General features: G+C 47.5%; 1 protein-coding gene across 1 annotated transcript in view; it reads left to right on the plus strand.

The window, feature by feature from the left end:
- The window catches only part of Slco2a1 (solute carrier organic anion transporter family member 2A1), an 81,004-nt gene that overhangs the window by 39,741 nt on the left and 27,858 nt on the right, over nucleotides 1-13,405 (plus strand). Inside the window, exons 2-3 of the mRNA XM_028869925.2 lie at nucleotides 442-579; nucleotides 3,876-4,038. Coding sequence (XP_028725758.1) covers nucleotides 442-579; nucleotides 3,876-4,038 — 301 coding nt within the window. The remainder of the gene's footprint in view (nucleotides 1-441; nucleotides 580-3,875; nucleotides 4,039-13,405) is intronic.

The raw sequence follows: 13,405 nt of genomic DNA on the forward strand, positions 1-13,405 counted from the left end.
TTGTGACAACAGATGTGGTTCATTAGGTACAGTACTTGTCTAGTATGCACAAAGTCTTGGATTCAATGCCCAGCACAGCATAAAAAAACAAGTGTGGTAGCATAGGCTCATAAGCTCAGCACAGAGAAGAGAAAGAAGGATCCAAAGTTCAAAGTCATCCTCAGCTTCATGGTGAGTTTGAAGTCACCTTGGGAGACATGGGACAGGGTCTCAAATAAAAAGTCTGGTAAATCTAGGAATGGCTAGAATTTTTGGACTGTTTCCCATGCGGTAGAATATGGTATGGTACCTGATAGCACTTCACTCTCAGAACCATCCAGTGAAGGAAGTGCTTCCATGAGGAGACAGTCCCACCTGCCCCCAGAGGCCCTGGACGGAAGGCTGGGCAGGCGCGGGGCCACTGTGCAGAGACTGACTCAGGGGCTGTCATCTGTTATCCAGGTGTTCGTGCTCTGCCATGGCCTCCTGCAGCTCTGCCAGCTGCTCTACAGCGCGTACTTCAAGAGCAGCCTCACCACGATTGAGAAGCGCTTTGGACTCTCCAGTTCTTCCTCGGGTCTCATTTCCAGCCTGAACGAGGTGAGTGGGAGGCTCTTTATTTAAAAAACATTTTTTAAAAAATCAGGTTTACTTTATTTTATGTGTGAGTGTTTTGCCTACGTGCATGCAGGTGTACCATGTGCATGTTTGGTGCCCAAGGAGGCCGGGAGAGGGCATTGGATCCCCTAGAACTGGAGCTATGGATGGTTGTGAACCACCGTGCAGGTGCTGGGAATCAGACTTGGGTGTTCTTCAAGAGCAACAAATGTTCTTCAATGCTGAGCCATCTCTCTAGCCCTGAGTGGGAGGCTCTTGACCATCCTTCATTGTGTATACTATCCTAACACAGGATCCGAAAGGAGCATGCCATGGGGCTGGGTCTACACCCTAGTGCAGAATATAAGCCCTAAATTTGTCCTTTGACTTGACATTGTCCTCACAGACAACAGAGAGCGAGGAAACAAACCTCTGACATGTATGTCACTGTAGCCCTGGCCCTTGTGTGTATCACAAGTCACCCACAGTTCTTGGTGAGTCCAGACACAGCCTCTCGATCCTTCTCACACTGTGTTCCAGGCTCCTTTCCTAAACAAATGATATCTGATGTATATGGTAGACCCTTTCCTACAGCAGTCAAGGGTATCCAAAACCATGAGCTCCCATATCTAAATTTTTATCTGCATCATTGGATACTTGAAGTAAAATTGTGGTCCGGGAACACTGAGTTTGTGTGCTGCTGGTGGTGAATGGATGTGTGTGTGTGGTCAGGGGTGTGTGAAGAGAGTCCAGCCTGGTGCAGGCATGAGTGAGGCCATCTGAGTGTGTAGTGAGTACAAACCTTCAGCCTGAAGCACCAGTTTCCAAGCCCTCCTGGGCCCAGATGAGATGAAAGGGCACGGATTGCCTACGGCAGTTCAAAGGCAGGTGGAGGGGCGTCAGCAGAGAAGCCGTGGGTGTCTCGGCCTTGGGAAACAGCTGCTCCTTTTGTCCACTCTGGCATGACATCAAAGGGTGAACAGATAAGGTGGGTTGGAGCCCTAGAGCCCTGCCCTAGATGTCCACTCCAGTCCCCAGACCCTTTAGTTTTGAGACACAGAAGGACAGAGCGTGCTATTAATAGCTTTATTTCAGATTTCAACTGTTCAACACCACCAAATAGCTGGAGTTGCTCGAGGGGCACTCTGAGGGGGATAGTTGAGGCCTGAAGTCTTCTTCTTGGCTAGAACAGCTGCAGTTTTGAGGTGTGCTTTAAATGGGAAAAGAATAAAGAATTCTTTCAAAGGTACCCATCTGCTGAAGAAAAGCTTGGAAGCAATACTCAATACCCAAGCAGGTCCAGTGACCCACACAGAAACCAGTCCTGGCTTCTGCAGATAAGTGGGGCCACAGATACTCCAACCTTCCTTCCTGGGTTTGCTTCAGAGCCCTCCACCACCTCTCACACACACCCTTTCAAGTCAGCTAGCAGAGCTGAAATGGTCTGACATTTCTGTCCATTTATAAAAAAAAAATCAATAGAGAAGCAAGAAGGAATGATGAAACCCAAGAAGCTCAAGAATAAGCTTTCCCTTTCTCTGGGTACCCATTGCAGAATGTTCTAGGAACTTGAGGCTGAGGAGCTCCCTGCTGAAGCCAGGCTGCCTCTTCATTCAGCTCACATAGCTTTGCATCCTCTTCCACGTGCCGCAGCCTCTGTCTATTGATCATGTCCCTTCTCACACGTTAAAGAGCACCAACTGCACACCAGGCACTGTCCTAGGTGCTGGGGGGCAGAAAGGAACAGACCGACAAAAAGCTAAGACAGGAGTACAGAAATAAAGGTCTAGTAGCTAGACAGTGGATTCCATGACAAGGTGCCCGTGGGAGAGGAAAGGCATTCAGGACCAAAGTGGTGGACACAAGGAACATACCTTCTAAGGAACATCAGGAACACAGTGGTCCTGTCCACACTAGACAGGACTTGGAAGTGGTATGATGGTCCTTGTCCTTCGTTTTGAAGAACGAAGGATGGGTATCGGGGTGGGTTCAACACAGAGTTGTTGGGGCAGAAGCCAACTCCTCCAGAAAGTTGCTCTAGTACGTCATAGACAAACCTGAAGTTGGGCCTCCCTGGTTCCGTCTGTCTCTTGACTTCACAGATGGAGACATGACACTTCCTGTTTCCGCTGTCAAGTTCTAGTTTCCCTTCTCCTGCTGTCATAAAGACCATGACCAAAGGGACTCAGAGAAGAAAGGGTCTGTCTGTCTTACACTTCACATCAGGCTGTCGTGGAGGGAAGCCAGTCCGGGGACTGGGGCAGGAGCAGAGACCATGCAGGAAACCTCTTGCTGGCTTCCCCTTTCCTCTTCCTCAGCTTGCTTTGTTAGTACAACTCAGAACCACCGGCCAGGCATGGTCTCACTGGCAGCAGTGAGCCAGGCCCTCCCACGTTAATCATTAAGCAAGAAAATGTCCCCACAGCCTTGCTTCCAGGCCAGCTAATGGAGATATTTTCTCATTGAGGTTTCCTCTTCCCAGATGACCCTAGATTGTGTCACGGTGATGAAAATGAACGAGCACAAAGTATAAAATGAGAGCAGTCGCATGGAGCGTGGGGCCAGGCACGTTGCTTGGTTGTTATTCTGACTTTCAGTCCAGAGTCCCTGAGTCCACTACCCTGGACCTCGTTAAAGCTAGGAGTTTAATTAAGAAACATGTGCTACTCCGGGAGCCTTCTGGGGTTTGAGGCTTCTTTAGATTTTGCCCCCAAAAGATTTTTCTAGAAGGGCTAGGGAAAGAGCTCAGTTGGTAAAGTGCTTCTTGTGCAAACATAAAGACCTAAGTTCCATCCCCAGAACCTACATTTAAAAATCCAGGTTTAGTAGTAGCATGCGCTTGTAGTCCTAGAGTTAGGGAGGTAGAGAAAGGAGGGTCTCTGGAGCCAACCAGCCTAGATATTTGGCAAGCTTTGGATCACTAAGAAACTGTATCAAAAGAAAAAAAAAGAGGTGACTGGTACATACACATGCACATGTGAGCACACCCTCTTGCACACATAAGCACACACTCAGGATTTGTGGATAAAAAGGTCAGTGTTTGGATTAGTTCATCATGTCTTCAGATAACTGCACAGGACTGGTCCAAAAAGCAGAGGCCGGAGGAAGGCTGGTGCTGTGAGAATACAGCATAAACAAGAATATCTGGGCAAGGCTAGCGTGGCTTTGCCAGGGACCTCACTATTACCGGACAGCCCCTTCCCTCTCTAGCCTCCCAGGATGAAGTGTGGTCAGTCTACTCTGGGATAGGGGAAGGCAGGACCGACCTGGCTCTCACTCCATCCCTTGTTCCCTCGCAGATCAGCAATGCTACCCTGATCATCTTTGTCAGCTACTTCGGCAGCCGGGTGAACCGCCCACGGATGATCGGCATAGGGGGGCTCCTCCTGGCGGCAGGGGCCTTTGTCCTCACCCTCCCACACTTCCTGTCGGAGCCTTATCAATACGTCTCAACCACGGCCGGTGAGTGGCCCCGACCCCTGCCTTGAGGAGATGAGGCAGGATGAGCATGGTACCGAGCTGATGGTGGTGCCCCTGCGGGTGGGATTTCCACTCTAGGTCATGGCTTCTTTCCTCTCCCACTAGAGACCGTCCTTGGCTTTAGTAGCTCAGTTTCTCTCCAGACCACATCTGGAATGTGGAACCTATTGAAACACACAGAAGTGTGAAGTAGCCTAGCTACCTGGTTCCTGGCTTCTTGAGGAAGAAGAGACCCTGCAGTTGCTGGCCTCTCCCCATGACTCCCTGTGCCTTATGACAGTTTTTATCCAAACTCCACCTACCTGGGACCAGAGTCCATAGAGCCCTGGAGGAAAGAGGACCAAAGTGGGGAACACTATGAAGTCTGGGGGTTTTCCTGATGTTTGGTTACATCTGTCAGTTTTTACTTTATATAGCGTTTGTATGATACACTCATTGATGCTGGGACACTAGTGGGGTGCAGAGAAAAGTCATAAGATGAGGAGTTATGTGACTTTCCCAGGGGAAACATGAACAAATATCTGTTCACTCCACATAAGACACTACGACAATCCAAAGAGATGAGTCTTCTCAACTTTAGCTTGGTGAGCCAATAAGTTTATTTGGGTTGTTTACAGGAGCATGGGTAAGGGATTACAGGAGCATGGGTTAACTCAAAGACAGACACATCCACAAAAGGCACACTCCATCATGGGTGAAGACTCACAAAAGCTGTATCCTTAGAGCCGTCTGGACAATTTTGACAGAGTTTCTCTGTGTAGCTTTGTGCCTTTCCTGGAACTCACTTGGTAGCCCAGGCTGGCCTCGAACTCACAGAGATCCGCCTGCCTCTGCCTCCCGAGTGCTGGGATTAAAGGCATGCGCCACCACTGCCCGGCTCCGTCTGGACAATTTGTAGGCACCTCTACCAGAGTAACTTCATCCCCAGCAATTGATTCCTGCTTTTTACAACCTTGGGGGAAGGTTTGTAAATCTTGTAACTTTAGGAACTTCTGAGCCTTACAAGTTTCTATGGCTTCTTTAGTCTAAAGAGCTCCACTCTTTCTCAACCTTTCTAATGCTGTGACCCCTTAATACAGTTCCTCATGTTGTGGTGACCCCCAACCACAAAATTATTTTTGTTGCTACTTCATAACTGCAATTTTGCTACTGTTATTAAGCATAATGTAAGTATGCAGATGGTTTTAGGCGACCCCTGAGAAAGGGTCATTCTACTCCCAAAGGAGTTGTAGCCCACAGGTTGAGAACCACTATTCTAACTGGAAGGGAGTGTTTCAATTGGGAGGAAATGGCTACATAGTAGGTCTTGACACCTGAAGGTATTCAGACATCTTCTCAGGGTCCAAGTAGCTAAGGAGAGAGAGAAGAAGAGGGAGCCCTGTCCTCTGACCCTCATCAGGCAAGGGCTCTTTCTGTGACCCAAACGTCTGTTTTTTATTGGGATGCCCTGTGACAGGAGGAAATAGACCAAGAATTTATGTGGTTAAACATGGTATTCACTAGTAATGAAGAATCTGTTAAAGGTGACTCTTTCTCACATTTTATTTTTAGAATTCTTTTAATTGGCATATATTAATTATACATGATAATAGGTTTCATTGTGACATCTCCATACATGTACATGATGTATTTTGATCATATTCATATTTTTTCTCCCACTCTTGCTAATCTTTTTCCTTTTCTCAACTAGTCCCCACTTCTGTTTTCTTGTTGAGGTGCGTGAGTGTGAGTGTGTGTGAGTGTGTGTGTGCCCCCAAAGAGTTTCATCAGGGTTGATTACAGGAGTGTAAATGAGGATTTGTCTGTAAAAATGTGGGTGCTTGACCATTGGCTTACCATTGAAGAAAATGTCCCTCTCTTCCCATCAACCCATTAACTAATTATAAACTGTTGTTTTAAATTGCTGAGTTTGCGATTTTATACACATTCTAGAAAGCTCTGTGTTGATGTGAGCTTTACAAATATTTCCTCCTAGGTGCTAGCTCATCATGCATATTCTTCTAACAGAATATATGTCACTTCCAGAACAAAAAGGGGTCTTAATTTTGATGAAATCCAATTTTTCCTTATTTTTTTTCTCTTCCACTATTTATTTTTCTGGTACTGCACTCAAGACCTCTCCCCATCCCAGGAGAGGGACATTTTCTGTGCATGTTCTCTGGGTGTTCCCATTTTTTTTTTTTGTACTTACATGTAGTTGTATGATCTGTTTTGAGTTAATCATTTTTCCTTTTGTGTATGAATGTTATTTTTTTCCCAGCACAATTTGTTATAAAATTCTTTTTTTTTTTTTTTTTTTTTTTTTTTTTTTTTTTTTTTTTTTTTGACATTGTTATTAAAAACCATCTTTTCATCATACCAGAATTCTAACAGATACATTGTACCATTATAACAGATTAATTCTCTTGGGCAAAGGCTGCATGCAGCTCAATGGTAGAGAGCTTGCCCAAAATACACAAGCCCCCGAGTTCTGCCGCCAGCTCGGAGAAGAAAGTTGGCCACGTCTGTGGGTTCATCTCTGGACTTCCTTTCCCGCCCATTGATCTGTGGGTCACCTATGCCAACACTGCATGCTCCCCCTCATCAGTGTTTTGTTTAGTTTTGTTCTTTTTTTCTATATAAACTTTGAGATCTAGTTGTTTATATTCAAAAGAAAAATATTCTTCTGGAATTTTGATTGGGGTTGCATTAAATTCATAGATCAGTTGGCATGCTTCTTATGTGTAACCTCTAACTCTTTGGTTTTTCAACACAGGGTTTCTCTGTGCAGCCCTGGCTGTCCTGGAACTCACTCTGTAGACCAGGCTGACCTTGAACTCACAGAGATCCGCCTGCCTCTGCCTCCTGAGTGTTGGGATTAAAGGTGTGCACCACCACTGTCTGGCTAATCCTCTAACTCCTAAACGGTGTGGCTCACCATCACCCTTGTGTTGACTTATGACTGAACGAGCTCTAGGCTGATGAATGTCTTTATTCTTCTGGAGAATAGAGTCCCTGGACTCCTTAACGCCCACTGTCCATTGCCGCCCGGTGCTGTGGACGCACCTGCCTTACCCTACCTACAGCGCTCACTGCCTATCAGTATTTACCTCCAGGGTTATGGGTTTCTGCATTCACCGATGCTTGGGGGCCTTTCACCTGCTCTCTTGCTTCGATTCCCCCTTTTCCTGAGATATGTCCTTAGTAGTTACGTTGATGAACCCTTGGGTGATAAAATCTCTGTCAGAAAAGATCTTCATTTTACACTTACTCTTGAATTAGTTTAGCTACAAACTGTTTTAAATTCATAGTTATTCCTGCTCAGAACTCTGAAGACAACACACCTTTGTCTTTGAGACTTCTCAATGGACCTTCTCCATCTGTCTAATTATCAACCCCTTATATTTAGGCATCCTGGTTTTATTCTCTGTAGTTGCGCTTAACATTTCTCTTTTGTTGTTTTGCTACCATAGTATGTTTGAATATGGGTTAATCTGTGTCTGTTAGGGAGTTTAGTTGTTTGGATTTTTTTTTTTTGATAAGACCTTATCTCCCCCCACACCCCCCCCTTGCAAAATTTTTATTTAACTCTAAAATTTGTCTGCCAAAAATGCTCCTGATTTTCTCCATCCTTTCCTCTGGAACTTTTATATAAATATACATGTCAGTCACTTTCATTTCTGAACCCCTCATCCCTTAACCTCCTGGAGTCTTCAGTGCACGGTTCCTCTGTACCCTATCCTTAGTGGCTTCCTTAAAGCATGTCTTCCCATTCTGTGAGCCGTAAAATTTACTCTCTATTTTGCTAATTTCTTGGAGTTGTGATTTGTTTTCAAATTTCTCATCCCTTAGTTTTATGATTTCTTAATGCTTTTAGCTGATATATGTGTGCGTGTGTATGTGTGTCTATTGTATGTTTCTTTGATGTTTTCAAGTATTTTAAATATATTTTATGCAGTCTCTTTGATATTGTCCCACTAGCTCAAGCTTTAAGAATGTGACGCCTTCGCCTCTGTTGTTCCTGCTTGCGCATGCTCATCATGAATCCTCCTCCCGTGTGTTCTATAATGTGACTGTGGAGTGGATTGCACTGCGATTTTTTTTTTCTCCCGTGTGTAAATTATCTGTGGGCATATTGGGAATGGACCTGCAGTAGTGTAGTGTTTTCTATCCCCATGTGGACTCAGCACCCCAGGGGTCATCATTGCTTTGCAGGTCGCTTTATGTCAACTAGTTAGCTCGGGATGAGTTCGTCCTTGTCTCAGGAGAAGTAGGGTGTGGTGGTGGCTTCATGATGAGCAGCATTGAGGGGGCCCAGTCTGCAAATGCTCATCCTTAGTTCACTGCCATAGAGCTGTACGTCAGTGGTGGAGGATGAGTGAGCCACCCAGGAACGTGCTGAGCAAGTTAACTGATTCGTGTTTGCTTGAATCTGGCTCTTCTAAAAGCAGACTAAGCTCCAGAGGTGAGTCACTTAGAACGGCAGAGGAAATTCCTCTCTGGGTTTGGGAGGCCTGTGCAGGAGACAGATGGTTGGTTTGAATGGGGGTGGGGTGAGAGTGGGGAGGATTAGGAACGGGGAGGTCTACTGGTGAAGTGTCTGCAAGGTTCTGGGACTCACTCTTTCCTCTGGGTGCTCTAGTCATTCTTATAGGTGTGTGTCGTAGCCCTGGACTGTTTAAAGTCTGAGCCAAGGACGAGGGCAAACCCAAGCCCATGGTTCTGCCCTGTCCTTTCTCCCTCATCTTCTAGACGAGGCCTTGGAGACCAGCTCTGATGGAGAATCAGGACTTGACCTTTCTGATGCATGAAGACCAGGCTAATGAGATCAGCAAGGGAGCCTCGAGCGCTGGGGCCAGGCTGAAGGGAGGGCATTTTGCCAGACACCACACGCCATGGCCTACTCAGTCAAGCTGGTCGGCTCCCCGCGGCCTGGGCCCACAGCCCATGGCATTTGCTTTGCACAGTGTAGCCATGAGAGGGAGGTTAGAGAGGACCTCACTTCGCTCCTTATTAGGGATGGCTATTTAGATTGAGTCAGGCTTTACCACAAAGCCCCCAGATCACAGGGAGTTAACACCAGCCCAGTCTTAACTCCACTCTTCCTGGCCCAAATCACCACAGCTTGCCTGACAGGGCCACAGCGTGCACAGGCTGGGAGAACGGACTGTTGTTGCTGCCCGTCCTGTTTGTACAAATCCTGATTGCGACAACAGAGCGGCACTGGCTTTGATTGGGATTCAAGCAACAGCTGGAAATGTTCAGGGATGCCACCTTCGGGGCATCTTTCTGGTGCCAGACAATAAGATGAGGAGGACCTCAGCCTAGGAGTCACATCTGTGGCCTTTAGTTGGGCTGTGTACTAGGTGCAGATGCAGTGTGGAAGTGTGCCATGTTGATATGTTCAGATAAATATTCATCAAGTGCCATTTCATTGGAAAAGGTTGATGTCACGACTCTACTTCAAATGTATTCCTACAGGAACTTTGAATTATGCAAGGTCATGGGGGGCATATTTTATTAGATGTGACACCCAAATGGTGCATCTGAACTGTCTTCTGGAGCCAGGCAGTCCTTGGGCCATTTTGTTCCTGCTTTGAGTCTCCGTACCTCAGGATGGTTTAAAGAGAAGCACCTCTCCCATTGAGCTATGGTGGCTGGAGAGGCTCTCACTTTAGCCCAGTGGCTGCCATAGGCAGGCATGGTAAAGTGGTGGCTCTTGCTCATGTGGTAGTGGGGAAACGGGGAGCCGCTCAGAACCCCCCGTGAGAATGCGCACGGTGTCCCTTGACAAGCTCTTTGCTGTGGGCTGGGTAGCTTGGGAGAACCTGCAGGTGAGCGCTTGTCCTCACCCTAGGCCTCCATTACATCCTCGTGTGAGCATAGGGTCCCTCCAGTGAGAGCATGAGCTACTGTTCTGACTAGTTGCCAGAACCTCCTCCCACAGCCTCATGTTCATAGATGGGGCATGGACTTGGACACAAATGCCGTCTCAGCCGCTCACTTGCCATCTCTTCTTGGAGGGGGTACTCTTCCTTTCTAAACCTCAGTATCCTTACCTGTAAAATGGGAGCAATAATACCTTCTCACTCAGTGTGCTCTCAGAATCAAATTAAAGTGGAATGATATAATAAATGTATAGATACAAAGAGTGTGGCTCATGGGGAAATTTCCATTTGTTTGCCTTGCTGTCCCATTTGGGATCTGTTATTGATCAGCATCAGCCCCCAATCTTCTCTTCATGAGTATTTGCCCATCTCTTCTCCCCTTGGAACAAAGCCGCTCCAGAAATGACCATGGGAAATGAAGAGGAACTATGATTTTCAGAGGGAAAAAAAAACTGAAGAAAGGCTGAACATTGTGGGAAGTCACGAAGACCTTTAACAACTAATTGCCTATTTTAAAAAGTCCATGCAGACATTTATGGATGTTTAGATTTTCTAAATGTCAGTGGGGTCCGGAAATGTGCCTTGGCGCCTTTGGAGACTAGCTACCCAGCCAAAGCCTCCATCCAAGCCCACGTCTAGAAGGTGCAGTGAGGCTTTTGCAGGCGGGAAACAAGCCAGCGCGAGACCAGTTCTCCCCGGAGAGAGGAGAAGGGGCTTTGGAAACCAGTGTTTTTGAGGGACGAGGTATAACCTGTGAAAGAGTCAGTGTAGTCCAGTGGAAGTCAGCCTGGCAGACAATGGTCGCCTGGGCAGGAAGCTTCCCAGAGGCTAAGCAGGAAAGGAGGAGAGGAAGTTGTATTTTTGGAGCAATTAAGAAAAGAAAGGGAAGAAGCCCTTCCTAGCCCTTTACCTCTGAAGCTTCTGGTCCCTATCCTGTGCTCTCAATGGTGTCCCTCGGAAGGTGGGTAACAGGAAAGCACGGAGAGCAGAGCCTTGGGATCCGGAGTGACTTCAATACGTCCTTATGCGGCTCTCAACCTCCAGAGCCAATCCATCTCCTACACCTGTAAGCCACACAGGGCCAGGCCACAGAGAGAATGGCTCTGGAACATGAGCTCAGGTGATAAACAGCCAGCTGTGGCGCGAAATGGAGATGCCAGAAGCCGTGGGGGACATGCGGGGTACATGGTGTGCAGGCAGCCTGAGTGTGCCCGTGGCACATAGGTGTGTGTAAGGCAGAGCATCTCTACGTGCAGGAAGTCAAATGAGGTAGGGAGGCAGCTGGGCATGGAGAGGAGAGGAGGCTGGTGTATGTGGAGATGGATACTGGAGGTAGAAGTGTGGGGGTGCAGGGGTGAAGGTAAGGAGATGGGGGGATTGTGAGGAGGTGGGGGTATAGGGCAAGGAGGAAGTGGAGTGAAGTGGAGAACACATATGTAGGAGGAAGTGTGTGGGTGGGGATGTGGGGGGTGAGCATGCATTTGAGGGGAAGCAGGATGGGTGGAAGTGTGTGCTAGGATGAGTGGGTGGGTAGTTAGGGTGAAAGTTGCACAGCCTGGCTAGCTGGAACTGTTTAACCTGTTTAATCTGAGAAAGGAAGGAAATAAGCCAACAAATACAAGTGGGGAAAATATCACAAAACATGAGTGCTATTAATTCAACTAAAAGAAAAATAGCCCTGAAAAGATGAGCAGAAGAAAACGGAATGAGGTTTGATGTGGATCCTCTTAAAGTCGTGATGTGGGGAAGGATAAAAATAAACATGGAGAAATGACAGACCGCGCCTGGCTGCTGTGTTGAGTGTCAAGGGAGGTCAGAAAAGAACAAGGACTCTAAGGTTGGTGGAGCAAACGTCTCCACTGCAGTGGCTTGATAGACAGCTCCTCTCAAGGTACCAGCCGGGCACCAGCCGTCGACCTCGTCTGTCCACTCTCTGTCTGGTTCTTGGAGCATCTACTTTTGGTGGGCGAAGTCAGGTGAATTAAATGACTCATTGTCCTAGGCCTCCTGCAGGAGGCTGAGTGTGGCTCCTCTTCACCTTTCAGCCCTTGGGGCCTGGGCAGTCATTTTTCTTGTTCGGCAATGAGGCCGGGTGGCAGGCCTGCTGCAGGTGTCTTGGAGACGAGCTCCTTCCTGCTCTTTCATCAGCTTACTCTTCCTGGATGGTTGGTAGATTGTCTCAGTCCTACCCAGGACAGGGGGAAGGCTCCTGTAGATAAGAAAGGCTTCCTACTATGCTCGTGGCTTTGCGTCTCCTAGGGAACAGTCCCTGTCACACTATGGAATGTGGTTTGAAGAAACCATTAGCCGTCACTGTAGGAGGTAGCAGGCTCCTGAAGGACCTAGGGGGGCAGGAAGGCGCTTTCTGCTTCTCTTGCTGGACTTGGTGAGACTGAGGCTGTTGACTGTGCCCAAACACCTCCTGTAGCCAAAGCCTTGCCATGGATGCCCCAGGCAGTGTCCCCTGGGAGAGGGAGGTCCATGGGGTACCTTCTTTCTCCCACGACCAGGGGACTTTTAAGAGCTCCAAGCTTGTGATGTCTATAATCAGAGAAGATGGGCACTCACGCATTCAAAAAAGAAAAATAGCCCAGCAGACAACTGACCCACATACCAGGACTTAGCAGTCAGCTAAGGCTTTTTGGTATCCTGGAATGTTCCAGATATCACCTTCCTGTCTTCTTCCTAGCCTAGAGTAGAGTGAGGATGCGTAGGGGACCCCTCTACCCCCAGAAACCTACCCTTCATATCTGGTTTGTGTCTCCAGAAGCTTTGATTGCAGAAAGTCTTAGTGACTGCAGTGTTTGAAAACCATGTTAAGTCATGGGCAGACATTTTTATTCAAGCAACCGGTTGAAAATATTTTGGGCCTGCCAATCCTTGAGTCTCTGTGAAACTGTTCAGCAATGTTACTGGGGCACCAGAGTTTCCATGGGCAGTAGAGACAAAAGTGTCTAGGTGTGTGCTGTAACACTCCTTGGCACAGACACAGTAGGGGTCAAATCTTGGCCTAGTTAGTAGTTTCTTTTTCCAAGCCCTACATTAGATGGTTCTTCTTGCCTAGGGCTACCCTTTCCCTTAGAGCTGAACTCCCAAGGTGTGAATTCCCCCAAGCTGCCTTGAGGTGGTCAGCCATGGACATGAGGACAGGCCTTTCTCTTCCAAGTGACTCTTGCCCTTATATCTCTCATATCTCTCAGTACTACCTTCCATGGGTTCTAGTCTGCTTCTGAGAATCATCCAGACCAAGTCGATTAGTCCCCAGCGGCAGGAAAGCCATCCAAAGCTGGGCTGAGCCTCGATCTCTTCAGCTCCAGAATCTTCACTCCACCTGAGAAAATAAGGCTGCAAGTCTTCAGGGTCTCCCTGGGAAAAAGACAGAGTAATTTCACTCTGGACCTGAGGGTCCTAAAACAGGCTTAAGTTGGGAGCTTATGATCAAAATCGCCAGGACCGCAATCCTGCAGATCTGTTTCTCACGC

The sequence above is a fragment of the Peromyscus leucopus genome, chromosome 7 (genome assembly GCF_004664715.2).
Source record: "Peromyscus leucopus breed LL Stock chromosome 7, UCI_PerLeu_2.1, whole genome shotgun sequence".
NCBI lineage: Eukaryota > Metazoa > Chordata > Mammalia > Rodentia > Cricetidae > Peromyscus > Peromyscus leucopus.